The sequence below is a fragment of the Podarcis filfolensis genome, assembly GCF_964270895.1.
Source record: "Podarcis filfolensis genome assembly, chromosome: 6".
Lineage (NCBI taxonomy): Eukaryota > Metazoa > Chordata > Lepidosauria > Squamata > Lacertidae > Podarcis > Podarcis filfolensis.
In genome coordinates, this window is record NC_139609.1 from 20,519,366 (window position 1) to 20,546,195 (window position 26,830).

General features: G+C 40.0%; 1 protein-coding gene and 1 long non-coding RNA gene across 6 annotated transcripts in view; one reads left to right on the forward strand and one right to left on the reverse strand.

Annotated features, from left to right (window-relative positions):
• WDR47 (WD repeat domain 47) overlaps positions 1–25,558 on the forward strand; it is a 35,422-nt gene extending 9,864 nt beyond the window's left edge. Inside the window, exons 2-17 of one of the 5 annotated variants that reach the window (XM_083620282.1) lie at positions 1,590–1,756; positions 2,422–2,505; positions 4,812–4,849; positions 5,982–6,066; positions 6,676–7,478; positions 9,523–9,649; positions 11,857–12,035; positions 12,392–12,622; positions 14,531–14,606; positions 16,107–16,264; positions 17,770–17,850; positions 19,893–20,062; positions 21,107–21,277; positions 21,841–21,972; positions 23,306–23,524; positions 24,033–25,558. In XM_083620282.1, coding sequence (XP_083476408.1) covers positions 6,040–6,066; positions 6,676–7,478; positions 9,523–9,649; positions 11,857–12,035; positions 12,392–12,622; positions 14,531–14,606; positions 16,107–16,264; positions 17,770–17,850; positions 19,893–20,062; positions 21,107–21,277; positions 21,841–21,972; positions 23,306–23,524; positions 24,033–24,175 — 2,517 coding nt within the window. In that variant the 5' untranslated portion in view covers positions 1,590–1,756; positions 2,422–2,505; positions 4,812–4,849; positions 5,982–6,039 and the 3' untranslated portion in view covers positions 24,176–25,558. Of the gene's footprint in view, positions 1–1,569; positions 1,757–2,421; positions 2,506–4,811; positions 4,850–5,981; positions 6,067–6,675; positions 7,479–9,522; positions 9,650–11,856; positions 12,036–12,391; positions 12,623–14,530; positions 14,607–16,106; positions 16,265–17,769; positions 17,851–19,892; positions 20,063–21,106; positions 21,278–21,840; positions 21,973–23,305; positions 23,525–24,032 lie in introns of all 5 variants that reach the window. The other 4 variants (XM_083620279.1, XM_083620283.1, XM_083620280.1 and 1 more) reach the window with 4 other exon arrangements.
• Positions 17,230–23,384, reverse strand: LOC310765438. Its single transcript, XR_014549577.1, has 3 exons — positions 23,256–23,384; positions 21,835–22,053; positions 17,230–17,831 (listed from the first exon to the last, which is right to left on the reverse strand). It is a non-coding gene; the product is annotated as an uncharacterized lncRNA (long non-coding RNA).
• Positions 25,559–26,830: the final 1,272 nt, after the last annotated feature.

The window sequence follows — 26,830 nt, forward strand, 5'->3', positions numbered from 1 at the left end:
GCTGTTTAAACCATGGAAAGAATAATCAGGAAGACTATGAAGTAGAATAGTACAAATACCAAGGATGAAATCTTCATGTCTGGCATACCATGAGCATTACCTCTCACTATCATTTTACAAACACTGACTCTATGGAGTGATTCCTCCTTATGGACTATCTCTGTAGATGAAATACATAATAGTGACTTTTTATGAACACACTTGGGAATACTTCACACAAGACTCTTTTCCTACACAGATACAATTTCCATGTAGGAAATCATGTCGTAAGTGACAAATGCACATGTTTGTGTTTATGTGGAGTGGAAAGTGACAGCTAATCACCATTTTTATGTGACTTATTATGGGAAGAACGAAAAACAGCAAGAAACCAATGCAAAATTTCTATATACAGAGGTTTAGGACTGTATCAAGTGCTGGGCAAAGGAACTTGTAAAACATTTATTCAAACAGAATTTTAAATGAGAGATTTGAAACCTTACTGTTAGAACACAAATGACTAAGTTTCAAATACAGATTCATATACAGTTGACAGATACACACAGTTCATTAAGCAAATTGTATGCATATTAATACTTGGCATACTAGTTTATATCCTGTCAAGTGGTAAGGAGATGTGTGGTCAAAATGGTCATTTTGTATTACTCAGTGTAAGATTTAAATCTGTATTCCATTCTTGAGACAAGTAACTGAGAAGCAGCTACAAATCTAAAAAAATGAATAAATACAAGGATTTTTACTCCTTCCTTTAACCTTCTGCAGGAACTTAAACAGAAAAAGTATTGTACATAGTTAATCATATATTAATATTCAAAAGAAAGTGAATATTGCAGCAGCCACTGAAAATCCCCCCCTTTCTCTGTTTTGTTTCATTTTGTTTGTGCATAATGCACAGATGGTATTATTTATAATGCACACATACTTGATCTTTGGATTTGATTTGGAGCATACGATAGGAAAGGCCAAATCACATGAAGTCTATATTAAGTAATGTTTTTGCCTGGATCTTAAAGATTAATTTGCTAAAACAAAAATGTAGGCAGAAATACTCCATAGCATGCAAGTGGCATTTTGATAAAATGTAGGCAGCAGTTTGTAAGATTGTTAGGTTATTCAATTATGCTGATAATTCATGGTAAAATTAGCAATTATTTTTGCTTAATAATATTAATAATTCTAAAGTAGATTACTGTTATGGGGTCTCCCCCCCCCAATGTAACCAACAAAATGTCCACTTTCTGAATGGCCAGATACTCTGCTTTAACGCATGTTGAGTTTTTTTCTAAAGAAGCTGTTGTTCAAATGTTCCTTATGCTACTAAACGCTTGTAAACTGAAACATAGTTAAGTAAAACAATCTTCCCTTGATATTTGTAGCCCTCTGTATGAAGCTGAACTGCTAGCTGTACAACTGGGCCAAATTATTAGTGACGCTACACTGAGCTGCATGAACTTTAGTGGTTAAGCCTACTGCCAAGCTCTAGCATGTTTCATGTAAACAAAGAAGAAAATGCATTTGACGGTGTCTGTTTGCTAACAAGATGCAGGTCAATCCCAATTTTATATGTAGCTTTTTCTTCTTCTTTCCAGTCTTTCACAATGACGGCAGAAGAGACAGTGAATGTAAAAGAAGCTGAAATAGTCAAGCTAATACTGGATTTTTTGAATTCAAGAAAACTTCATATCAGTATGTTGGCTCTGGAGAAAGAAAGTGGAGTAATTAATGGACTGTTCTCAGATGATATGCTTTTCTTAAGGTACAAATAATTATCATAGTATTAAGGATACTCTTTATACAAAGCTCACATTTTTGTTGCTGTTGTTTAAACTCAGGTCCATGCCTTTAAAATGCTTTGATCCATCTTGGGCTTTACAGTATCTTGACTGACTTGTTATCCATTTCTGTATGTGTACTGAATAAAATTTATCCATAACCCCTTTTAAGCACTTGGCTGCAAGACATGGCCAGTGTAATGCTATTCCTATAAGTATCTGAAACATGCATAAATACATTATTAGATTATTGTCAGTTTACATTTTTGAGCCGCCCAACTTTTACCAGATAGTACTGTTCAGCACAAGGCAATACAAATTATATTGCATCCAGTTGTGACTTTCAGTCCCTTGATCCAGCGGACACCTCTGCTAACAGAAAGAGGAGGGTGACAGTTTTCTGACTTCCTGTAAAAAGGTTTTACTTTTATCTATTTAAATTAGTAAATAATCTTCTTAACTACTTTGTAAAGCATTGACTTTGTAAAGCTGATTGGTCAGCTGCTGTAGTTGAGGGAAGGGATGTTTTGGTTAGCTTAAAAAAAAGTCCAGCAGAATTCAATAGATCTCAATCACAATCTCTCTCTCTCTCTCTCTCTCTCTCTCTCTCTCTCTCTCTCTCTCTGTCTCTCTCTCTCTCTCTTAAAAGACAATTGATCCTTGATGGTCAGTGGGATGAGGTTCTTCAGTTCATCCAACCTCTGGAGTGCATGGACAAATTTGATAAGAAAAGGTAAATTTATAGTAATTTTTCAATACCATGGCAATCCCATTTATGCAACACAACAATTAAACATGCACTCAGCCTTCATACAGTTTCAGAACTGTTGCAGTATCTATATCTGCATTGCATTCTTCCTTACAAGCTTTTCTCAATTAACTCTATAAGAATAACACATTTTCATCACAGCTCTCACTAAAATTCCATTATACAAGTAGAAACAAAATAGCAGTGTTTGGATAAGCTCTCATAGTTAGGATTTGGGATAACAAAGGAACGATTAGAGAACGTTTTTGGTGCAGTGGCCTAGATCCTTATCCGTCCCTACCCGCATGGGCCAACTTTGACAGGTGAGCAGGAGAGCCCACTTGTCAATTCACCTAATGCCATGATGATGATTGACAGCTGGCTTGGCCCACCCACCTGTCAAAGTCTGTTGCTCAGTGCTTCCTAGGCTTCCAACAGCCAGCTGGTTGTTAGGTGCTGGGGAACAGTAGCACAAGGGGCTTTGTTAGCTATATACTCAGCTTCAGATGCACTGAGTACAGGCTTCAGCCCTGTTTTCTGCAGGCATCAGCTGTGCAGCCAAGCTCTCCTCCCCATGGGGAACTGAGTTGCACAGCTGATCTGGCAGGCTTGAATTCAGCTGATGGGCTGTGGATTCAACTCTGCTTTCTGCAGGGATTGGCTACATCATCAAGCTCCCCATGAAGAACTCTGTTACACAACCAATCCAGCCACACCTCTGCCTGCCATATGCCTGTTGTCACATATGAAGGAAGACTTGACTTGCGGGAAACATGGGGCTGTCCCAACGTGTCACTGGCCCATGGCACATGGGAGGCCACACTCTGGATTTTGTTTTCTCGACTGGGCAGGAACAGGGTGATTTGAAGGTGGGGGATATTGACATCAGTCCCTTGTCATGGTCAGATCACTTCCTGTTGAGATTTAGGCTGTCAGCACCTTTTCCCCTCCACAGAGGCAGGGAACCTATTAAGAAGGTCCGCCCTCGGAGGCGGATGGATCCAGTGGGATTCCAAATGGCTCTGGGAGGTTTTCCGGCTGAGATGACTGGTGCCCCTGTCAAAGCCCTGACTGACCTCTGGAACACCCACATGGCTCAGGCTATTGACACGATCGCCCCTGAGTGCCCTCTCCCACTTCATGGAGCCCGTTTGGCCCCCTGGTATACTCCAGATCTTAGGGCGAGGAAACAAAGCTGGGAGACAGCTTGAACACAAGTGGAGGAAAGATACGAATGAATGCAACCGGACACTGGTAAGGGCTCATTATCAAGCCTACCTAGTGGCAGTGAAGGTAGCAAAGAAGGCATATTTTGCTGCCTCCATTGCATCCTCATTATGTCGCCCAGCAGCGCTTTTTCAGATTGTATGGGGCCTTTTACAGGGTGGCCCAAAGGTGGTGAAAGATCCAACGGCAGCTCTCTGTGACTTGTTTGCAAAGCATTTTGAGGATAAAATTGCTTGCCTCCACCTAGATCTTGACTCTGCTGTTATAGCAAGTGAATCTCATGGGGTGTCCAGAGCACAGTCTAGTCCTGTTGTGTTGGATGAGTTTCAGTTGGTAAGGTTCGAGGATGTGAACAAGGTGCTCGGATCAGTCAGGGCAACCACTTGCACTCTAGACCTTTGCCCCTCTTGGCTGATAAAAACCAGCAGGGAGGGAACAGCTGGCTGGGCCAGGCATGTGATCAGTGCCTCTTTACAGGAGGAGGTGTTCCCTGCCTGTTTGAAACCTTCCCTGGATTCGGAAAACCTAACTAACTGCCAGCCAGTTGCTAATTTCCCTTTCCTGAGCAAGGTTCTGGAGTGAGTGGTCGCAAACCAGATCCAGGCGCTTTTTGGAAGAAACTGATTTTCTGGATCCATTTCTCCATTTCAGTCGAGGTTTAGGCCTGGTTTTGGCACAGAAACTGCTTTGGTCGCCCTGTATGATGACCTCTGTCGAGAGAGAGACATGGGAAACATGTCCCTGTTAATTCTTCTCGACCTCTCAGCGACTTTCAATACCATTGACTACGGTATCCTTCTGGAGTGACTGTCCGAACTAGGGGTGGGTGGCACCACTTTGCAGTGGTTCCAGTCCTACTTGGATGGTCTTTCCAGGGGGTGGTGCTTGGGGAATGCTTTTCAGCCCTGTGAAATCTTCAATCTAGGGTTCCGCAGGGCTCAATCCTATTCCCACATTGTTTAACATCTACATGAAAACGCTGGATGGCGTTATCCAGAGGTTTAGAGTACGTTGTCAGCAGTATGCTGATGACACTCAGCTCTATTTCTCCTTTACATCTGCAGGTGAGGCAGTGGAAGTGCTGGACCAGTGTCTTGCCTCGGTAATGGACTGGATGAGAGCCAACAAACTGAAACTCAATCCAGATAAGACTGAGGCACTATTAGTGGGTGGTTCCCTAGACCGGACGGGTGGGAGATCACCTGCTCTTGATGGGGTTACACTTCCTCTGAAGCAGCAGGTTTGTAGCTCCAGGGGTACTCCTGGATTCTTTGCTGTTGCTCAAGGCTCAGCTGGCCTCTGGCCTAGAGTGCCTTCAGCTTCAGCTGGTGGCCCAGCTACACCCCTATCTGGACAGGGATAGCCTAACTACTATTGTCTATGCTCTGGTAACCTCAGGGTTAGATTACTGCAATGCATTATAGGCAGGGCTGCCTCTGAAGACAGTTCAGAAACTTCAGCTAGTGCAGAATTCAGCGGCCAGGTTGCTCACCGGAGCAAGACGGTTTGAGCATATTACACCGATCCTGGTCTGACTGCACTGGCTACCAATTAGTTTCCAGGCCCAATTCAAAGTGCTGCTTTTGACCTATAAATCCTTAAACAGCTCAGGACCACAGTATCTCAAGGACTGCCTCTTTCTGTATGCACCTATCCGGACCCTGAGATCATCTTCTGAGGCCCTTCTTTGTGTGCCTCCTCCTCGAGAGGTCCGGAGGGTGACAACACGACAATGGGCCTTCTCTGCAGTGGCTCCCTGTCTGTGGAATGCTCTCCCAGGGAAGTTTGCCTGGCGCCTTCATTATACACCTTTAGGCACTAGGCAAAAACGTTCCTTTTTAACCAGGTCTTTGGCTGATTTGATTAACATCCTATGCCCTTTTAAAATGTGGGGGGTTTTTTGGAGGGGGGTTATTGGGCTGTTGTTTTTATTTTGATTATTTATTTTGTGGTTTCATATTTTGATTTTGTTCTGTGAACCGCCCTGAGACCTCCGGGAATAGGGCGGTATATAAATTTAATAAATTATTATTATTACTATTATTATTATTAAAAACAGCCTTGTGGACCAAATTGAAAGCAATGCATGCCTAAACCTTCCCCAACCCTGTGTTAGAATATTATCTTCCAAAATTTCAGGAACAGCAGTCCCAGTTAACTGCTATAATTTTGCACCAAAGTTCACATTAATTTACACTGTTACATCAGTTGTATTTCTATTTTCTTGTGCATAGGTTTCGCTATATCATACTGCAGCAGAAGTTTCTAGAAGCCTTATGTGTAAACAATGCAATGTCTGCAGAAGATGAGCCTCAACATGTAAGCCTTGTGATCTAATCACAGCACTCTAGCTAAACTTATAAAATACAAATGTATTCTGCTTTTTAGAAGGCAATCAAGTCTTTCTTAAAGTTCGTTTTCAAGTCTTACATTTTTGTTTTAAGAACTGTAACGCAAGGATATCTGTGTAGAAAGTAAAAACTGAAGATCACTTGATACAGTGATTCACAACCCATTATCGTGGGGCTGAACTGTGCCTTGTAAAATTAAGGTGCCATGGTGGATAAATCTGGTGCTGAATGCAAGTTGGAATAGGGGAAAAAGTGACCTAGGTATCAAACCTTAATCAATGATTAAAGAAATGGCACTTATACCAAGATGTCTTAAACGTGACCTAGGAAACTATCTAGAAAACAAATTGTGCCAGCACTAGATATCATAGAAAAATGTTCGGTTGAACAGCATTTTATTGGTCACACAAGTTGAAGTTGTACTTTCATATGCGGGGAAAGATGACACTCATAAAACTGCAATTGATTATTAATAGGTGAATAGCAAAGTAATTTATCTACCTGTATCTTTATGCAGCTATGTATGATAAAAAAAAACATTATTTTAGCCTTAAATAGGGGTACTCTCTTTTTTCAGTTGGAATTTACAATGAAAGAGGCTGTACAGTGCCTACATGCTCTGGAAGAATATTGTCCTTCTAAAGAAGACTATAGCAAACTGTGTTTACTTCTCACATTGCCTCGTCTGACCAACCATGCAGAATTCAAAGACTGGAACCCAAGCACCGCACGAGTTCACTGTTTTGAAGAGGCTTGCGTCATGGTAGCTGAGTTCATTCCTGCTGATAGAAAACTAAGTGAGGCTGGCTTTAAAGCAAGCAACAATCGTTTGTTTCAGCTTGTGATGAAGGGGCTATTGTATGAATGTTGTGTGGAGTTTTGTCAGAGTAAAGCAACAGGAGAAGAAATTACGGAGAGTGAAGTGTTGCTCGGCATTGACCTTTTATGTGGTAATGGGTGCGATGACTTGGACCTTAGTTTGTTGTCGTGGCTTCAGAATCTGCCCTCTACTATTTTTTCTTGCGCTTTTGAACAAAAGATGCTGAATATTCATGTTGATAAACTCCTAAAACCTACAAAAGCTGCCTATGCTGACCTTTTGACTCCCCTCATCAGTAAACTTTCTCCTTACCCATCCTCACCCATGAGGAGGCCTCAATCTGCTGATGCTTACATGACGCGTTCCTTGAACCCTGCCTTGGATGGACTCTCCTGTGGATTGACAATTAATGAAAAACGCATCACAGATCTTGGGACAAAAACATCTCCCATGTCACATTCCTTTGCTAACTTCCATTACCCAGGAGTACAGAATCTTACTCGAAGTCTAATGTTAGAGAATACAGATTGCCACAGTATTTACGAAGAGTCACCTGAGCGGTAAGTTGCCCTTTACCACACTAAGGCTGGATCTACACTGATCTTAAAAAACGCTAATAAAAGAAAAAGTTGTATAGCTCTCAATGCAGTTTTTCATTGACTGTTATACAGCGCCTCCTGGTGTCACATTTATATAATGCATTTATAGCATTATAACCACCAGTATGGATCAGACCTTCCTTACAGTAAGAAACTGGTTCTTGAACCTGCTCTGCAATATAATGCATTAAGGTCTCCATTTTCTTACACATTTGTGTTAACTTCTAATGCAGGGGTGGCTAACCTTTTTTTGTCTAAAGTCTGCATTCATCTTCAGACAACTCTGGGCTTCAAACCAGCAGAGGGTGTGTCAAAAAGTGGATATGGCTGCTTCTCTTTCTCTCTGTTTATATATATATATATATATATATATATATATATATATATATATATTTCGACTGCGTCAGACCAACACGGCTACCTACCTGAATGTTGATGAGTGTTTATTTTGGTTTTATTGGTGTATAAATAGTATTGACATATGTGGGATAGGATGAGGTCATAGAGAGGTAATATAGAAGGGATGAGAATATATTCCTGAGGATACCAGAGAAAAGCACAGGAAGAACTCTTTCATATGGAGTGAATGGTTAGGTCAGAAGAGAATTGGCTAAAGCCAGAGTCATGGAGGCCTAGGTCATGAAAGGAGGAAAGTAGATAGACTAAGATATACTAGATTCAGGTAGGTAGCTGTGTTGGTCTGACACAGTAAAAAAAAAAATTAAAAATTGTCCAGTAGCACCTTAGAGACCAACTAAATTTGTTCTGGGTACAGTGGTACCTCGGGTTAAGAACTTAATTCGTTCTGGAGGTCTGTTCTCAACCAGAAACTGTTCTTAACCTGAGGTACCACTTTAGCGGCGCGATTTCTGTTCTCATCCTGAAGCAAAGTTCTTAACCTGAGGTAGTATTTTTTTGGGTTAGCGGAGTCTGTAACCTGAAGCGTCTGTAACCCAAGGTACCACTGTATAAAGCTTTCATGTGCATGCACACTTCTAAGATGAAACTGTTTGTTATTTAGGTGCTGCCAAAACTTCCTGAGGCTGTTTTGTTCTGTTTTATGATATATTTATTTGTGTTTTTAATGGTGTTAAAACCAGGGCTGCCACATGCTGACGCTACTGAACAGATGGCTGAGTCTCTTAAACGATCTCTGCCAAATTTTCTGTAGGCATGTTAGAATCTAGTTGGGACTTTTATGGCCCACTTAAAAATAGAGTGCATCAGCATTATTGGTAATTTATATGTTGTGCCTCGATGGGTCTTCTCCTGTTGCTGATACTTCTTTTGTCTTAAAGGATCTTGACATCACTCGCCCACACTTTGCTTGTCCCACACCTAGAAAGCATAGGTCTGATTAGTTTTCTGCTTTCCCCCACCGCTTTCCCCATGAAAATTGATTCTTTACTGCTGAATCGGAGCAAACATCAATCCATGTGTAAACTGAATGACTTTTGCTCTGATTAATTGGTAGAGTGGGTTTTCAGGGAGAAAGCATCAGGACAAGTGGAAGTATGGACAAGCCTTACTTTCTTTTAGTACCCTCTGGACCTCTCACAATAACATTTGCTCCTGCACTAGATTGTTCATCTTTGAGAGATATTGCTTCCCTTAGTTTGCTATGGGTCTTGAGCCACGTGGCAAACTCCAATTCCCTCTGCTATTTTCAGGGGAACACATTTTGCCAGTTGTTGTCTTGAGGGATAGTAAAGCTCAGTTCCTACCCCCCCATACTTTTACTTTTTAAAGTCTGGAATGTTAAAACATTTTAGATATGTCACTTTCTTTGTCACCCAGCTGTTCTGTGAGACCAGCGAAGGACTGTGAGCATGGAGGGAAATGTTGCTATCATAGTTGTGGAAAGATTTTTTTCTGGCCGAAGTTTGGGAAATGGATAGCATGTATTTAAATCATGAGTATCTGTATATATAAGATGTATTTTCAAAATGGTTTAACATAAAAGAAAACTTTAAACTCTTTTTCCTGGTCTCTGTATCCATGAAAGATGTGACACGCCAATGGATCCCCAGTCTTTGTCAGGCAGTGAGACTGTGTGCCAGAACTCAGTTCCAGAAAAAGAGCCAGCAAATGGAACACAGAATCAAGGACCAGCCAAGCAAGAAAAAAATGAGGTAATGGAATATTTTTGCTTCCACCTAATAAAGGGCCTTTGAATTTTCCTGCTTTGATTGGTAATAACAAAATGCATACTGTAGTGTTCTCTTTGGCAGCTCATATGCAATGCATACTGTAATGGGAACTCCTGTGCAACGTGATTTTTTTGAAGCTTGCTTTTCTATAGCAAGCATGCTTGCTGTGCATTCTGCATACTTAATTCTTGATTCATCTAAAAAGTGTGTGAATGCATCCCTCTGTAAAATACTCTACTGGTTGCCATATAAATGTTAAAAAGGGGTTTGTGGGATCCCAAATATATTTATGCAGCAATTTTATTTCATGGCATGCAGTCCCAGTATTTAGAAGTAGATTTGTGTGGATGTTTTTATTATGATTATTATTTTTAATTTATTTTTATTTAAGATTTTTTTTTTTCTTTTTTTCAAAATTATTTTGTGTGGATATTTTGATGTTTTTGCTTACGCACTCTCTCCAGGGTATATAGAAGAAAATGTCATTATGGGGGAAACCATTCCTACAATTTATAACACAATGGATAGGATCGAGGGGAGAATAATACTTTGCAACCCACTCCTTGTCATTTCAAGCTTGTGTATCCGTTCCAAAGTCTCCCATGAGGGTTTGGGAGGGGTTAAAGTGAGAAGGGGATCAATGAAAATCTCTGCTCACAAAGGTGCATCTGCTGCTTTAGCCAGTTTTATCCCTTCTGCTGAAATGACCCTTGAGCTCTTCCTCACACTGTTCCAGAGGGACCACCATAGTCAGGAGTAGCTTTTCAGGAGCTGCAGTCATGGCGTAGGAGGAATTAAGAAACCTCCAATTCTTGATCCAGTCCATTGTGATAAAACTTCTACAGAAGTTCAGTCCTTCACTGAAATCCAGAAAACATCTCTTCCTTAGAAACTCAGTACTGCTATTTTTAAAATTCCTGCTCTTTTATGAGGGCTGAGATGTGGCACAGCACAGCACAGGAGGGATGTCTTCCTCTTCAGTCTTCTTTTTAAAGCCAGCCAACCAATGGGGAGCAGGGAGCCACAGAACCAGACAAAGCATGCAATTTGCCTCCATGCTCCAAAGCTAGTTCTGTTTTGGAACTACTTAGCATTAGGACAGGGGTCATCAAACTTTTTCAGCAGGCGGCCTCAGACCTTGTGGGGGGGGGCAGACTATATATTTTGAAAGGGGGGGAAATGAACGAATTCCTACGCCCCACAAATAACCCAGAGATGCATTTTAAATAAAAGCACACATTCTACTCATGTAAAAACACCAGGCAGGCCCCACAAATAACCCAGAGATGCATTTTAAATAAAAGCACACATTCTACTCATGTAAAAAACACCAGGCAGGCCCCACAAATAACCCAGAGATGCATTTTAAATAAAAGCACACATTCTACTCATGTAAAAACACCAGGCAGGCCCCACAAATAACCCAGAGATGCATTTTAAATAAAAGCACACATTCTACTCATGTAAAAACACGCTGATTCCCGGACCGTCCACGGGCCGGATTTAGAAGGCAATCGGGCCGGATCCGGCCCCTGGGCCTTAGTTTGCCTACCCATGCATTAGGACTTCATGCCTGTTGTTTGTTGAAGCTTGCCTGCTCGCAGTACAGAATGAGATAAAAGTTGTGACTGTGGCATATAAGCAGACCTGCCATTAATTTGGGAAAGTATATAGGACAACATGTGTTCTTGGTATGCTTGGTGAGGTTGCCATGTTCTTTGTAACATGCTTGCAAAATGTTTCTTCCGTCTCCATTCAGTATCTACCTTTACGAAGCAATAAATTTTAAAACTTGATTGCTTTGATCAAATTTTTTGAGCTGGCAAGTGAACACAAAGTATGTGGCAGCAGCAAATGTAGAAATGTGTTTCCTTTGTTGTCTAGTCATGGGACATTTCCATTTAAAATCAAATTATGCATTCTAGAATTTTGTTCATGATTTTCCAAGCCTTTATGTTATGTTGTTTTTTTAAAAAAACACTTTCAGTAAGTTTACAGGCGTGTCTCCGTGTTTTCCAGGTGAGGTAAAAGACAGAATGAGCATACACCACCAAATGTTTAATGCTATGTTACACTTAAGTAAAGAGCCATTGCTTTTTTTCTGCCTCTGGTAATGTAAAATTTTATTGGTGTGGTGATAAAGAACTGTAATGAGAGTGATGATTCTATTTATGTCCGATCTTGTTTAGCTTCGTGATTCAACAGACCAATTTCAGGAATATTACCGACAGCGATTACGATACCAGCAGCACTTAGAACAGAAGGAGCAACAGCGACAACTATATCAGCAAATGTTATTAGAAGGAGGGGTAAACCAGGAGGATGGTTCAGATGCACAGCAAAATCTTACAGAGCAGTTTCTTAACAGGTTGGCTATGATATCTTTGTGGTTTTCAGGTTATGATTTGTTCAATAGCAAAGACTGCAGTCTTAGCCTTACTCTAGAGTCAATGGAATTTACTTTGAAATAAATGCTGACAGTCGCTAAAAAGAATATTTTCAAATCTGATTATAGTTTTCAGTATAATTTTGTTATAAAATGACTTTCACAGTAAGTTCCCCAGCATCTGCTGATAGGATGCGATGACGTTCTTTTTGTATTAATTTGATGCCTTTCTTAAGTCTTATTAACCAAATACCATATTGGTGACAACATTACATTGAATGTAATAGTAATTATGCTTTCATAGCTCTTCATTTATGTTTTTTTAATGTATCCTGCAGGTCTGTTCAGAAGTTGGGGGAGTTAAATATGGGAATTGACAATCTGGGAAATGATGTGCAAACACTTAACCAGCACTGCAGTGGCAGCAAAGGAACCGTATCCATCCTTCCAGATTCTAGTCAGAGAACAGCAAATGCTAATGTACAGTTCAGTACAAGCACACCTCAGAAACTTGGGTCCACTAATCAGATACCATCTCTTGAAGAATCACCTGTCCATGGAAATAAAATGTAAGTATTTGGAACACTCTTGTGCATGTCAGTGTTACTTCTGCACTAAGATTAATAATATGCAGATCAATTTGATGTGCCACCCTCGCAACATATTGTGCCTTGCTCAGTCATTGGGTAGAATACTTTTGACTGTATCCAGAGCAGCAGCAGTGGAGTTTCCTCTCCTCCTCATCTGCACCACCAAAATCTTCCCTGGAGCTGATCTGGAGGCTGCACACAGGGAGTTGCTGAAGAGAGGAGGGGAAAGTTCATTTCTGCTAGTCCACATCTCTTGCACCAGAAAAGTAGGAGTAATGGATACCACCCATGCCAAATTTGGATAAAATTTTTACAAGTAAACATACAAGTAACAAATGAACATTCATTTCCTGGAGTGTTTTCAGTCTATTTGTTCTGGTTGGAATCCATTCACTGGTTGGGTATGATCTCATCTGGCGATGAGGCAGGAGAACATAGAATTCTGGCAGGCAGGTATTTCTCTCTGTTTTTTCTCTCCTGCCTGAAGAAGCAGTTTGCAGAGCCTCTTCTCAAAGTATATTAGTGGTCAGTATACCTTTCTGTCAGCCTGCTCTCTCCCTTCAGCAGCCACTCCTCTTTCTCTCTTTTCAACTCTCTGCCCTTATATCGACCACTTTGGCTTAATCCGTTTTTATTTACCCCTCCTTTAATTTAACGGGCTTTTTCCCCTCATGCAATTAGCTCCTAACCTTTCTGTTCCCCTGAATAAGAAAGAAAAACACACAAAGCCCCACAAAAACCTCTTTCTGTGTATACTTTCCCCTCCCTGGACTGTTCCGTCAGGCAGGGTTAACAATCACATAGTTACATAATCATCTGTTGGGGCCCACAACAGTTCTAACCGCCACTCGCCATATTCAGTAGACTGGGCTCTGTCATCTGCACTGGCTTCCACTGTATTTCTGGACCCTATTCAAGGTGCTGTTGTTAACTTTTTAAAGACCTAAATAGCTTGGGGCTAGGCTATCTAAAGGACTGAAGAGCTGGCAATCTCCAGGTGTGCCTATCAGATGGGGAGAAGTGGGGAGGAAGGACTTTTTCAGTTGTGGTGCATTAGTGCCTTCAACAGAGAGGTTTGTCTGGTGTTTGCATTATGGTCTTTGCTGCCAGGTGGGGATCTTTTTAATTATACTGTTTTAGTGTGTAGCTGTTTTATACTGAATTTCTAATGGTTTTGTGAGTGTTGCATTGATATTTTCTTATATAGTTGGTTCATAACTTTTATGAACTGCTCAGAGAACTTTGTTGATGAGCAGTACAAAAAAGCATTAATTATTTAGTCTACCTGAAGCTATTACTAAAGATAAAATACATAAAACAGAATAAAATACATTACACAGTTATCCATCAGATAAGAGTTTGCTACTCTGAAGAATTTAACTCATCAACCCCACAAACTTTTCTCCTTAAAATTGCTACTTTAAAAGCAAAACAGGCCACTTTTTCAGAGGTCCAGGGGAACCTGCCCCCCCCCCCAGTTAGTCAAATACTTAAACAATTTAATTATATGAACACGGCTGCTTTTAAGTCCTCATAGCTTGGGCAAACCAGTAAGTAGTGGGCAAGTATTCAGGCAGATTACCTCCACGTGGACAAACTCTCTTCATAGGGCATTCCTCAATAATGTCCTTCAATTATGGCAGCACATAAAAATATCTTCAATAATTACTCTAGAATTTGAAGATGTCAGTTTATTGCTGAATAACCAGCAACAGACAATTATATATTTACATTTGTTGCTTGATTTAGAATAAGAAGGGAAAGGAGAAGAATGGAGGGCAGCACCAAGAAAGCAAGGGGACAGGGAAGCAGAGGAAGGTGACATGGGTATAAATAACAGGGAAAGTTGCATTTAAATTTGAATTTAAATTTTGTGTATCAAAACAGAATACCAGAGCATGGTGCTATTCCAGCACAACATGAAGATTCTCCAGGGAATTTAACAAGAGCAAGTGGTGATGAGGTAGGACTTAATAGCATCTTGCATTACAATGAAAAGGCTCAATCCTAAAAAAAGTTTTATTGTTGTTTTTTTCAAAATGTAAAAAATGACAGGTAATCAATAAGAAACTGTACAGTGCAATGGTGGAGTACCCCAAAATATAGTCATAGTCTTACTGCCAATCACTTGGACATGAAGAACAGATATGACTGTGGAATATCTCAAAAAATGACAATCCCATATTTAAGACTCATGCTAGGTACCCTTTCCATAAGACTTCATGTGTCCCAGAAGGCCAAGGAAAATTACTGTTTTTATGCATATAACTAATAAAAGGAAACTAAATTATATTAAAAATATGTTTTGTCGTACCTGACCTTCTAAATGAGTGTGTTTTCATTTCGCACAAAAAGTTAAGGCTATAAACTAGAACATGACTGTCTCATGCTTATCCCAAGCATTTAAGATGGATGCAACTTGAACGTCTTGTCCAGGTTACCTAAATGCCATAGTTTGTATAATCATGTCACTGTTGCAGCATCAGGGCTGGTGTAAATATAGCATTCATTATCATTATTTTTGTAAATCCACAAATGTCCTAAATGTGAGTTCCTTATCATACTTGTATTCTGCCACATAGTACACACAGGTCCAACTTTCTGAGGACAGTGCATTCCCAGGAAATTGTTCATCAGGGGAGCATTCACATAATGAGCTGATGATTTCAATTATTTCCCATGGGAACATTTCTAATCTGTGATTTGTCCGTTGTCTGTCCCTCCCTCCCTCGCCATGGTTTCTACCTGAAACTGCTGCAAATCAGCAAAAGCCAAACAAAGGAAAAGTTGATTTGTGCAATCTTTCCCCACTTTGTCCAATCCCTCTCCTTCCCTCCATGGTTTCTGCCCTAAATGGCTGCTGCCAGCCAGCAAAATAAATGCAGGTAAGGAAGTGGACAAACTGTGGCTGTTTAGATATCTGAATCAGCTGTTTGAGTAGTGAGGTTTGGGTATACTTTTTGTGTTTAGATAACTGAGATTTCGGGTAATGAATGTTCCAGTATCAAAACCTGCATATAGTGTAGTATAGTGTTACCTAGTGGCACACCACAAGCATTGCAGTGTGTTTAGAAGCACACCAACCAAATATCTCATTTAAATAGACTCCACCCCAGTGAAGGTGAAAATTTACCCTTAGTTTTTACATCCAGAATTCTAAATGTATTGTGTTCCCCATATTGGGGGTGGCATTATATCATAATGTGTTGGAGACGTGGAAAATACTTGGACAACAGTAGAGAGTTTAAGTTTTGGCTTTCAACACTGACCCTTTTTCACAGTTTCACAAATTACGGTTTATGAATCCCTGAACTATTGCCCAAACCAGGTGTTGCTTTCATATTTCTTATGTTGAGTTGATGTGCAACCTTTTCCTAATATTAGAATAATATCATGTATGGCATTCTAGTTGTAAAGAACTATGGAGAAATAGTCACTTGTATTGTAACTTTTGACACAACAGGATGACAAATCAAAAAAGCAATTCATTTGTGTCAATACCCTAGAAGATACACAAGCTGTCAGAGCTGTGGCTTTTCATCCAAGTGGCACTCTTTATGCTGTTGGCTCAAATTCTAAAACTTTAAGAGTATGTGCCTATCCAGAACTCCAGGAATCAAGGTAGGAGTAATTATTGATTGTTAATCTGTCTCTCATCAGTTATGTCTGACATTTGTATCCATTTCTGCTCTGCTTTTCTGACCCTCATTTTCTCCATTTCTTATTTTTTAACATGTCATTGATTATTGTGGAACTTTACCCCTTGAGGGCTACAAAAATATTAGTCTAGGTATTTCACACGAATAGGGCTACTCTGAAAAATGTAAAACTCTCTTATATTAATAGAATTTCACTATTCTATAACTTCATTTTTGGAAAGCAACCTGAAACATTGGCATTACAAGTGACACAATTTTTTGCCCCATTATCCTCATTGCATTTTTATAAGCATGGTTAGGAAATTTAAGGCAGACAAAAGGTTCACACTGTTCTCAAGATCATTTTAGAACCAATGCTAAACTGGAAGTCAGTTACTGTTGTGCCGTTGCTGAGAAGTTACCATATGTTTTGCTGTTGATGTTGAAGTGAAAGCTTATACGTAGTGAAAATAAAGTTTTCTCCCTGCCCATTTTTTTATGTATGAACTTGGGGCTGCTGTCCCTGCTCTTGTTGCTCACCAACCCAGCTAAATAAATCTTTATGCCTTACACACACCCCATCCCCTCACAGCTCCTTCAGATCAATGTCTGTTCCCTCACAGCTCCTCTGTGTACCTCTAACCATCCTTTATTCAAACCTCTGCTGTTGTTTAAATCTGCCATCTCTTTGCCCCCCTCTCTTGCAAATTCAGCATTGTGGTTACATATCCTTCAATGGGGGCTGCACGATGACAACCTTACATTTTTATGTACATAGAAAAATGGAGGTTGCCAGTGGCAATCTTAAATATTCTGATGAATAGGAAGCAGAACAAGCAGAAACAGAAGTGTTAAAAAAAGAATTTCAGCAAATTCCTACCTGAATAACTACCATAAGGTGAACTTCTTGACTGTCCAACTATGGTTAGCAAATAAACAAACAAAAAATAAATGCCAAATATAAGTTACTTTATTATTTACAGGATTTTTGTGAGGTTCACTGTAGCTCATAGTAATATTAGTTACTATGCATAGGTGACCAGTAGCAAGTTCTAATATTAGTGAGCTTGGCAAGCCGTTTCACTGAAATTGGTGAAATTACTTGAAATTGTTTTTGGACCCATGCTATTTCACTTTTGCTCAAACATCTGAGTAAAACAAAAAACAATATGAAGTAGTTTGAACTCCTCCATATATCATGCTTAGCTTTCTCACCTCTGTGGACTTGTGTGGCTGCAAGCATGGCAAATGGGAGCAAATGTCGGTAGCAAACGCTGTAGTAGGATGGGATGTTTGTTCAGTGAGTTGGCTGTTTGCATTATATAATGTTGCCGAGTGTAGTGCTGCTGTTGTTTTAAATGTGACCCATCACAAGCCAGCCTTCACCTTGTGAAATTTTAAAAGCCATAAATATGTTACTCTTACAGAATATTTTGTGTGTGTGTGTGTTTAGTCTTTTTATAACTTGTTTGCTTATATGCTGTTTAGCTCCTCCTCTGCTGTTCCTCGAAAACTGGTATTTGACTTAGGCAGATCTTCGCAGTCTTCCTCTGTAAAGATGACAACAAAGTAACTAGTAAATTTACAGTATTTCCTCTTACAAACACTTTGGAGTTGCCAGATCATTTGGCTTTGTTTCTTTTGGCTTTGTATTATGTGCCTGCTCCATAACTACTTGAGTATACCACTTTCTCCATATTTTGTACTCCTCTGCTTTCACTCCTCATACAACAGCCTCACTTTACAGCTTCTGCAGCATGACCTTTTTTTAAAAAAAACTCTGCTATCACTAAAAGCTTCTTGGTTGTATTAGCTTTCAGTTGCCTTATTAGCATCTTGCTTTTATTTAAACTGTCCAGTAGCCAAATATTTACATGATTCCACTGCTTTTACAGTTTCTACTTTTGTGTGTAAGTAATGATTGTTAATCAGCTGTTTTCCTGCATCTTTAATAAATAATGGTTAAATTAAGATAGAGAAGAAAAATAATGGCAGGCAGATTATTATTTCTGTTACCTTTTTAACTAAGAACTTGAAAGCAGTCTTGCAATTTCTAAGTTACAAGATTTTTGCACATGAAAAACTACAGTAGAAATGGAAATTGGTATGTGACTGTATCTGAAAATCATGAAATCTGGTTTCCTCTCTCACAAGATTACTTGAAGTCTTTAGTTTTCCGTTGATTTTTTGCCTTTACAATGCTTAAAGTGTTATATTAGAAGTGGCTAATTCACTTTGGGAAAGTGAAAGTTGTGGTATTCCTGCTCTTCAGGCATGCACATTCAGTAGTAACAAAACGTACTGTGGCGGGGAACTATAGGGGTTGAATGTGCTAGCTCCATCCTCAAAATCCTTATCATCTTCTGTGAGTTGGAAGGTGACTGTTTGAAGTAGAGAACCTTCTGTACTCGTGAAGGGTCAGGGGGTGGAGCTTGTGCACTCATTCCCATGCCCCCCTTCTTGGTTTGTTTTTGCTTATGGTCATTACTTTGTTAACTTTTCCATTAATGCAATGGTCAAGCTCTGAAGATACCAATAGTCTTGCAAGTCTCCTGTAGCTGCCTTCCAATGTTTGTCATGCTCCCTAAATGTTCTGAAAGTCTGCTCACCCCTCTTGGTGCGGTGGCGTTGCAGGACAGCAGAGGCTTCACTGGAGCCCCAGCGTGGGAACTGGAACTGCCTTGCCCTCCCTGATAGGTGGGCAGGGGGGCAGAAGCCCCCACCACCTATCGGGAACCGGATCCTAGCCTGCACCCTGCTTTGGCAAATGGGGATGCAGGCTGGGATCCTCTTTCTTCAGTTAATGCTGAATGTGCACATCTGAAGGGGACTCCTGTAATCTGAAAACAAAGTGGCTTGGCTTTAGCTGCGGTAGTGCCAGAAGCAGTCTGTTGTGTTTTAATTAAATTCTGATTTAATTAATTAAATTCTGTTGTCTCAGCTGAACTTCTGGTAGGCAGGTGCTTTGGTGAGGAAAATGATTTTACAAGTTAAAAAAGTATGGATTTCCCTACATTCTGTTAAAGGCAAAACTAGATTAGTGATTAGAGATTGATAATCAGATCTCTCAGGTTCTCTTAAGAACAGTGTGTTGGGATCCCATATTGGACAAGGACAGTGGTATTGGGCAGAAGTTATCTTGTTCCCACCAGGCCATTTGTTTATTGTGTGTTTAATTTAAAATGTATTTCTATTAATTTAAAGGGTTTCTAAAGGTTGGAGAAGGACCTTAGCTCAATGGCAGAGCATCTGCCTTGCTACAGAAGGTTCTAGTAAGAGCTGGGCAGCTGTGTTCTGCACCATTTTTTAAGAAGCACTTTACAGCTCATTAAAACAATTAATATAAGCCTTTTGAAGGTGGGCTTTTTTGCATGCTCAAGAAAAACAGACTTTCCTTAAAAGTGCATCACTTTAGAAGAGGAACCCTTTCTATAGTTCATATTTTTAATACAAAAGAAACAATAAATAATTTTAAATGCAATTATGTCATTTTAAAATATTTACTAATTACTCTATCCTTCCAAAAGAGTAGAATTATTAGCCTTTTGTTACAGACCCTGTCCAGACATGCAAAAGCACAAAATCATCTTACTTTCATTTGCCCCCCCTAGTGATAGTAACACTCCTAAGCAGCCCGTGGTACGTTTCAAAAGGAACAAACATCACAAAGGATCAATCTATTGTGTGGCCTGGAGTCCCTGTGGACAATTGCTGGCAACTGGTTCCAATGACAAATATGTTAAAGTGCTACCTTTCAATGCAGACACCTGCAATGCAACAGGTAAGTACAAACTGTTGTTACAATTGCTTGTAACAATTGACTTTTTATACACTTAAGAGCATATAATTTCTTGCATTGTTCAGGGGATGAGAAAGCTTTCGTATCGGCTATAAATAATTTGTCCTAGCAAACTCCCGACTCCTCTCCAAGGAGCTGTCAGTCGCAGCATCTGCACGTGCTACCATCTTGGGTTGTTGTTCTTAACTTATGGTCTCTGTGTGTGGTTTGGGAGCTGCATGGTCAGGGGAAAAACAATGCTGTCCAGGGTTGTAAAGACTGCGGAAAGAATAATTGGTTCACTCTTCCCACCTTGGATCAAATCTATGCTTCCAGGTGCCATAAGAAAGCTGCAGAGATAGTGCAGGATAGTGCGCACCCCGGAAATGATCTCTTTCAGCTTCTGCCTTCTGGAAGAAGGTACAGGGTTATAAAGACTAGGACTAGCCGCCTGAGAAACAGTTTCTATTCAAATGCAATTTTGGTTTTAAACACAGTGTAAGGTAGTCTCTATGGGAGTATATTGTATTTAATTATGGGGTGTCAGAGTTTTTAGCGGGCTAACCAGGCTGAGATAGCAGGCTTGTTGGTTTCTGAATGTCTGATGTAGATTTTCAATTTCGTTGTTCTGTATGGGACACTGACAATAAAGATGATCGTATCGTAAGAAAGCTTAAAAAAAAAATTAAAAACCTTAGCTTTAAATCTTTGGAAGATTTTGTTTAAAATAAAAAACCAGACCAATTGTAGTAGTATAAATGTAAACTATTGTACTGCTATATACTGTGCCATCTACATACATGAAGGCAGTAATTCTGCAGTGCGGTACGTTTCAACCCGATACCAGACTGGCACAATTTTTCTCTGTGTGGGATTGAGAGTTTTGTTTTTTGCAAACAGTTTGGTGAGACTCAAACGTTGCTGTGTTTTAACATTAAGTAGTGTCCTGAATGGTTATAAAACTCCTATTTTTCTCTCTCTCTCTCTCTCTCTCTCTGTGTGTGTGTGTGTGTGGTAATTGTTCACTCTGTTTTCCATCTGTTTTAGGGCCAGATTTGGAATTCAGCATGCATGATGGAACCATTAGGGATCTAGCTTTTATGGAAGGTCCCGAAAGTGGTGGTGCCATTTTAATAAGTGCTGGAGCTGGGGACTGTAATATTTACACAACAGACTGCCAGCGAGGGCAAGGCCTCCATGCTTTGAGTGGTCATACTGGTACGTTTCTGGTCAAGCTTTGGTAGCCTTTGGTCTCAGTCAGTTTTACTAACAACAGTGTGTGTTGCTGGATTAATGAACCATTTTAATAAAGTTTAAAATGTACCACATTGTACACTTTACTGTGTAAATTCACAAATTTTGCCAAAACTACCCCTGTTGCATGTAGAACTTGCCATTTCTCTTACTTGTATGACAAAAGTGCATTTTGCTGACAAACGTGCATTCCTGGTTAGTACAGTGGTACCTCGGGCTAAGTACTTAATTCGTTCTGGAGGTCCATTCTTAATCTGAAACTGTTCCTAACCTGAAGCACCACTTTAGCTAATGGGGCCTCCCGCTGCCGCTGCGCCGCCGGAGCACGATTTCTGTTCTCATCCTGAAGCAAAGTTCTTAACCCGAGGTACTATTTCTGGGTTAGCGGAGTCTGTAACCTGAAGTGTATGTAACCTGAAGTGTATGTAACCCGAGGTACCACTGTATATCAATAATTTAAATCATCAATGCAATAATATCAATATTTGTATTAATAATTAATACAAATCAAAATTCCTTACATGCAGGTCACATTTTAGCACTTTATACATGGAGTGGATGGATGATAGCATCTGGCTCCCAAGACAAGACCGTACGATTCTGGGATCTCAGAGTACCTAGTTGTGTTCGCGTTGTTGGAACAACATTTCATGGAACTGGTAAGGTTACTGATGATGAAGCCAAGAAAAAATCCTTGCCGTGGTTGGCCAGTAGAGTTGCTGCTTGGAAAACAGCGTGTTCTGTGCATAAATATTTGGAAACAAATTCACATAAATTAACTTCTGTTCACAAGGTACAAAGGCCCATTTCAGTAATAGGACCCTGGATATAGAAGGCACTAACTCCTGGAGGTGTGGCTGTGCCACTTTTCAGCTTTAGGGGCCAGCTGTAAACCTTTTTCAATCAGACTTTTTTTGGTGTAGGGGAATGCCCTCTATAAAACTTTCACATATTATAATTTACTATGTTGCTGATTTAACTTTTTTTAACTATTGACTGCTTCATGTATTGTTGCAACCCACCCTATTGTCTTTGGATGAAGAGAAGGACATCAGATTTTAAAATGAGTAAGTGCAAAAGCTAGCAATCCTTCTAAAATTTATCTGATACCTTTTATCAGGAAAATAAAGGCAATGATTGCCAGTTTTTAAGGAGCCAAGGTTAGGTCCATTTCCTGTCTCATACTGGTATTGAAGATTGTTTTTTAACATACAGAAGAACTTGTTTGAAACATTAACCAGTGTTTGCTGTTAGTTAAAAGTACCGTATTTTTTGCTTTATAATACTCACTTTTCCCCTCCTAAAAAGTAAGGGGAAATGTGTGTGCGTCTTATGGAGCGAATGCAGGCTGCACAGCTATCCCAGAAGCCAGGAAGAGGGATCGCTGCTTTTGCTGTGCAGCAAAAATATCCCTCTTGCTGTTCTGGCATCTGATATTCAGATATTTTTTTTTCTTGTTTTCCTCCTCCAAAAACTAGGTGCGTCTTATGTTCTGGTGCATCTTATAGAGCGAAAAATACGGCACATTTATAGCAGATCTGCAAGGATAAACAACCATATCTGCCATATTTATCTAAATTTAAATGACAGTACAAGAAAACAATTAAGTGATAGTACAGTTAAAAAGATTTATTAATATCATATCATATCATCTATGTACATGTTGTCCCCCGCCCGCCCCCCCGCCGCCAAGGAACAGGTATGGAAGGCCCCTGCCCCAAGGGACTTACAACCTATAATAAACAGGGAAATGGAAGAAAAGGCAGGCATGCAAAGGCAGGGGAAGAATAATGATTATCTCAAGAGTACATGCTTTGCCTTAGTTACATCTCCCCTAGTCCCTATGCTGAATTGTATCAGATGCCTGGAAATGCATCAACCTTTATTCTGATCTCTATTTTATAAGGACTTCTTCAAAAAATCTTTATTGTAAACAACACACACTATCTAGAGAAATGGTACTGATTTCATTTATGGGATTTCTCCTTGCAGGCAGTGCTGTGGCATCAGTAGCTGTAGATCCTAGTGGTCGTCTTCTAGCTACAGGCCAGGAAGATTCTAGCTGTATGCTGTATGATATTCGTGGAGGGCGAATGGTGCAGAGTTACCACCCTCATTCCAGTGATGTCCGTTCTGTCCGCTTTTCCCCTGGGGCTCATTACCTTCTCACGGGTTCTTATGATATGAAAATAAAAGTGACAGACTTGCAAGGTAATTTAACTGCTAAATCAGCAATGAAATAACAGGGAGTATTCATTTTTCATTTTTTAAGACAATTTCATGGATTACCAGAAAGCAGAGAAAGAAATGCCATGGGTAGCTGCTGCTTCAAACTTTACTACTTCTAGAAAGCATGAAGTGGGATTTGTGAGCAAGATCTGTTCGCCTCAAAGGGCTTCTGAAGCGCAAGGTGGTTGTTGCTGTTGAAACCTGCAAGTTCTTTACACATTGGAATTATGCCGAATTACTTGGGAGTAAGCTCCCCACAATTCAGTAGACATGTATAGCCTTGTGCTGTAAAAGTAGAAATTGGGAAAGAAGAACAAATCATCTGTGCTGCTTCTTTCACTACCCCTTGGAAGCATATGAACTGACCTTAATGAGTTACTGAGTTATCAGGATGTGATGTAAAAGTTGTTGTAAATGCAATCAAGTGAAGTGAATGGTGATTCTGTAAAAAGTTCGAGTAAACAATAATGACTCTCTTTCTTTTTCACAGGGGACCTTACCAAGCAGCTCCCAACTATGGTGGTAGGGGAGCATAAAGACAAAGTGATTCAGTGCAGATGGCATACACAAGATCTTTCCTTCTTGTCATCTTCTGCAGACAGAACTGTAAAACTCTGGACCTATAACGGCTAAAGAGTAGTTTTTAAGCCTACAGATAAAGCACACACATTTAAGACTATTGGAACATTAAATTAGGCATTAAAAAGAGCAGCATTTGATCAGGAAAGCTTCTCATGGAGAAGAGATGTTTCCCTTCAGTTACCTGATTGCTAGGAGGTGTTGGTGTGTGATAGTATTATTGTTCAGTGCTTTCCATGTGATCTCATGCTGCTGTGACCTATCGTAGTCTTGTTGCCGAAGTCTGTTGAACAAGCTCTTGCAATGTCAGTGTGCACTCCAAAAGACTAATTATGTGTTTACAGTTTAGTGTTTATTGCATTCTCTGGTCTTTGCCTCTATGACTATTTTATTTTCTACAGGAATAAAAACTGATTCATAATTAACTCAAGTTCACATGAAATATCGCTAGGTCCACACAAAATAGATTTTTTGAAAACAACAACTAGTTATGCTGTATTCTACACCGTTGCTTACATCACATCTTAACTAGTGGTCAAATTTGTTTTGCATCAAAATTTCATGTTTTGATTTTAGTATTGATAATTATGAACTTGAAAGGTGGTTAGGTAGTGGCTGACTCTTGATCACAGTCCATTAGGTATAATATGTTGGTTTTTAACTGGGATTGTTTTGATTGGATGTTCTACACTCCTAAGCTCTAGGTGGGAAAAAAGCCTATCGGTTTGCTGAAGAGATGTTAAAACTTTTGAATGCAACAAAATACCTCTTTGTAAGGTACCGTAGGAAAGAAAGCATGCAGTTGGATATGGTTGGTAACAGTAATTTTAATAACTACAGCCACGATCCCTCAAACCCTCATGCACACATGGGAGAGAACTGTATGCAGCTAGAGATTTCTCTGAAGTTTCTATCAGAACTGATTGTATTGCCGAAGATTTTAATATATATGAAGCGGAGAAGTAGCTTGCTATTGTAACTGTGCAAATGACTATGATGAAGTCTTCAAAGCAACCTCTGGCTGCACATGCTGTTTCTCCTGTGTGTGCATGTAGAGTATCATATTAAAGGCAACAGCATGGCTTGAAATGCTATGTCTGCATGATAATGTAAAAGTAAATGATTTCCCAGTTCAGAGGCTTATTTGAATTTTTTTTAATTTCTTGCACTGTCTATATAATACAGAATTACAAATTTATTTCTAAATATCTTTAGAGTATTATGTTTTATGTATTGTTTATATTTTCATATTGTACAGTTATGCTTTTAAATTAAATTCTTGAATATTTAGGTTATTTATTTGAAGTACAGTTAAGATTTGGTTCTTATTAATAAATTATGTGCACTGTAGCAAGACCTTTTTAACTATCATAAAAAGTTGAGGTTACCATAGAAATGTATATGTGCTTTAAACTCAATAAAGACTTTGACACCTGATAGAGAAATTATTTTGGCATTTCTATTCTCAAAGATGTAATACACTAATTATACATTGCACTATGGATGCTGTTCTAAAACAAGGAATGGGACAAATTTAAAAATATTGCTCCTGATCTTAAGTCTTTCAATTAGTCTTATACATGTGGCTCCTCCTCTTCCAGGGCTTTCTAGATTGCCAACTCAATGGGTGTGCTTGGGTGGCTTTCCTTCAGGCAGGGAGGAAAATACCCACATATTCCAGAGGTCTTACGCCTATTTCAAAGTGGGCAAGGGCCATTCTAAAAGAACGAGGCAGGTGTTTATGGTGAGTTCCCGCGCCTTTTTCCCTAGAAAAATAGCAATACTTTTAACTGACAGTTCCTGCTTTTTTCTGCTTGTCTGAAAATCTGAACTTGTCCAATAATATTAATGTACAAATTACAATAACAGTTATAATCTACACGCACAGGTACTCAGGTTCCAGTGGGAGATCTTGTATAGGTGTGTATAGAAAAAGCATAGGAAACCCTATCAAAGGGAGGGATTTCCATTGTGCATCACCTAACCATACCCACCTTTGTGGATGGCAGGATCTATCATGCATGTGGATTGAAAGCAGCAAGTTGTAAGCAAGTATGCATAACACCTTATTCAGATATATGGTTTCACACTTTCAACAGGTAAGTGTGTATGCAGCTTAAGTCTCAGGGTACTTAACCTTCCAAGACGAAACAGATACCGTATTTTTCGCCCTATAGGACGCACCGTCCCATAAGGCGCACCTAGTTTTTTGAGGGGGAAATAAAGGGGAAAAAATTATTTCCCCCCCAGGCGCGGGGCTGGGGAGGCCCGCCCGAGCTTCCCCCGACCCCAGCCCCCAAACAGGCAGCTCTCTGCAAGCCGTGGGAGCCCAGCGCTGGCTCCCACTGCTTGCTGAGAGGTCCGCGAAGCCTGGACGCGCTGAGCTCAGCGCGCGCAGGCTTCAGGATGCAGGAAACTCTCCGCAAGCAGCGGGAGCGCTCCTGCTGCTTGCGGAGAGGTCCGCGAAGCCTGCATTCGCCCCATAGGACGCACACACATTTCCCCTTCATTTTTGGAGGGGAAAAAGTGCGTCCTATAGGGCGAAAAATACGGTATTTGCATCAAGGCAGTAGGAGCATACCCTGGCAAAGGCATGCACCTCCCTGACAAAAAGACTATTAACAGGATAATTCAGGAGCTGAACATGAACTTTTCTTAATCATTAAACATATGTTTGCATGCTGCTGTTGTGACCCAACTTAGATCAGG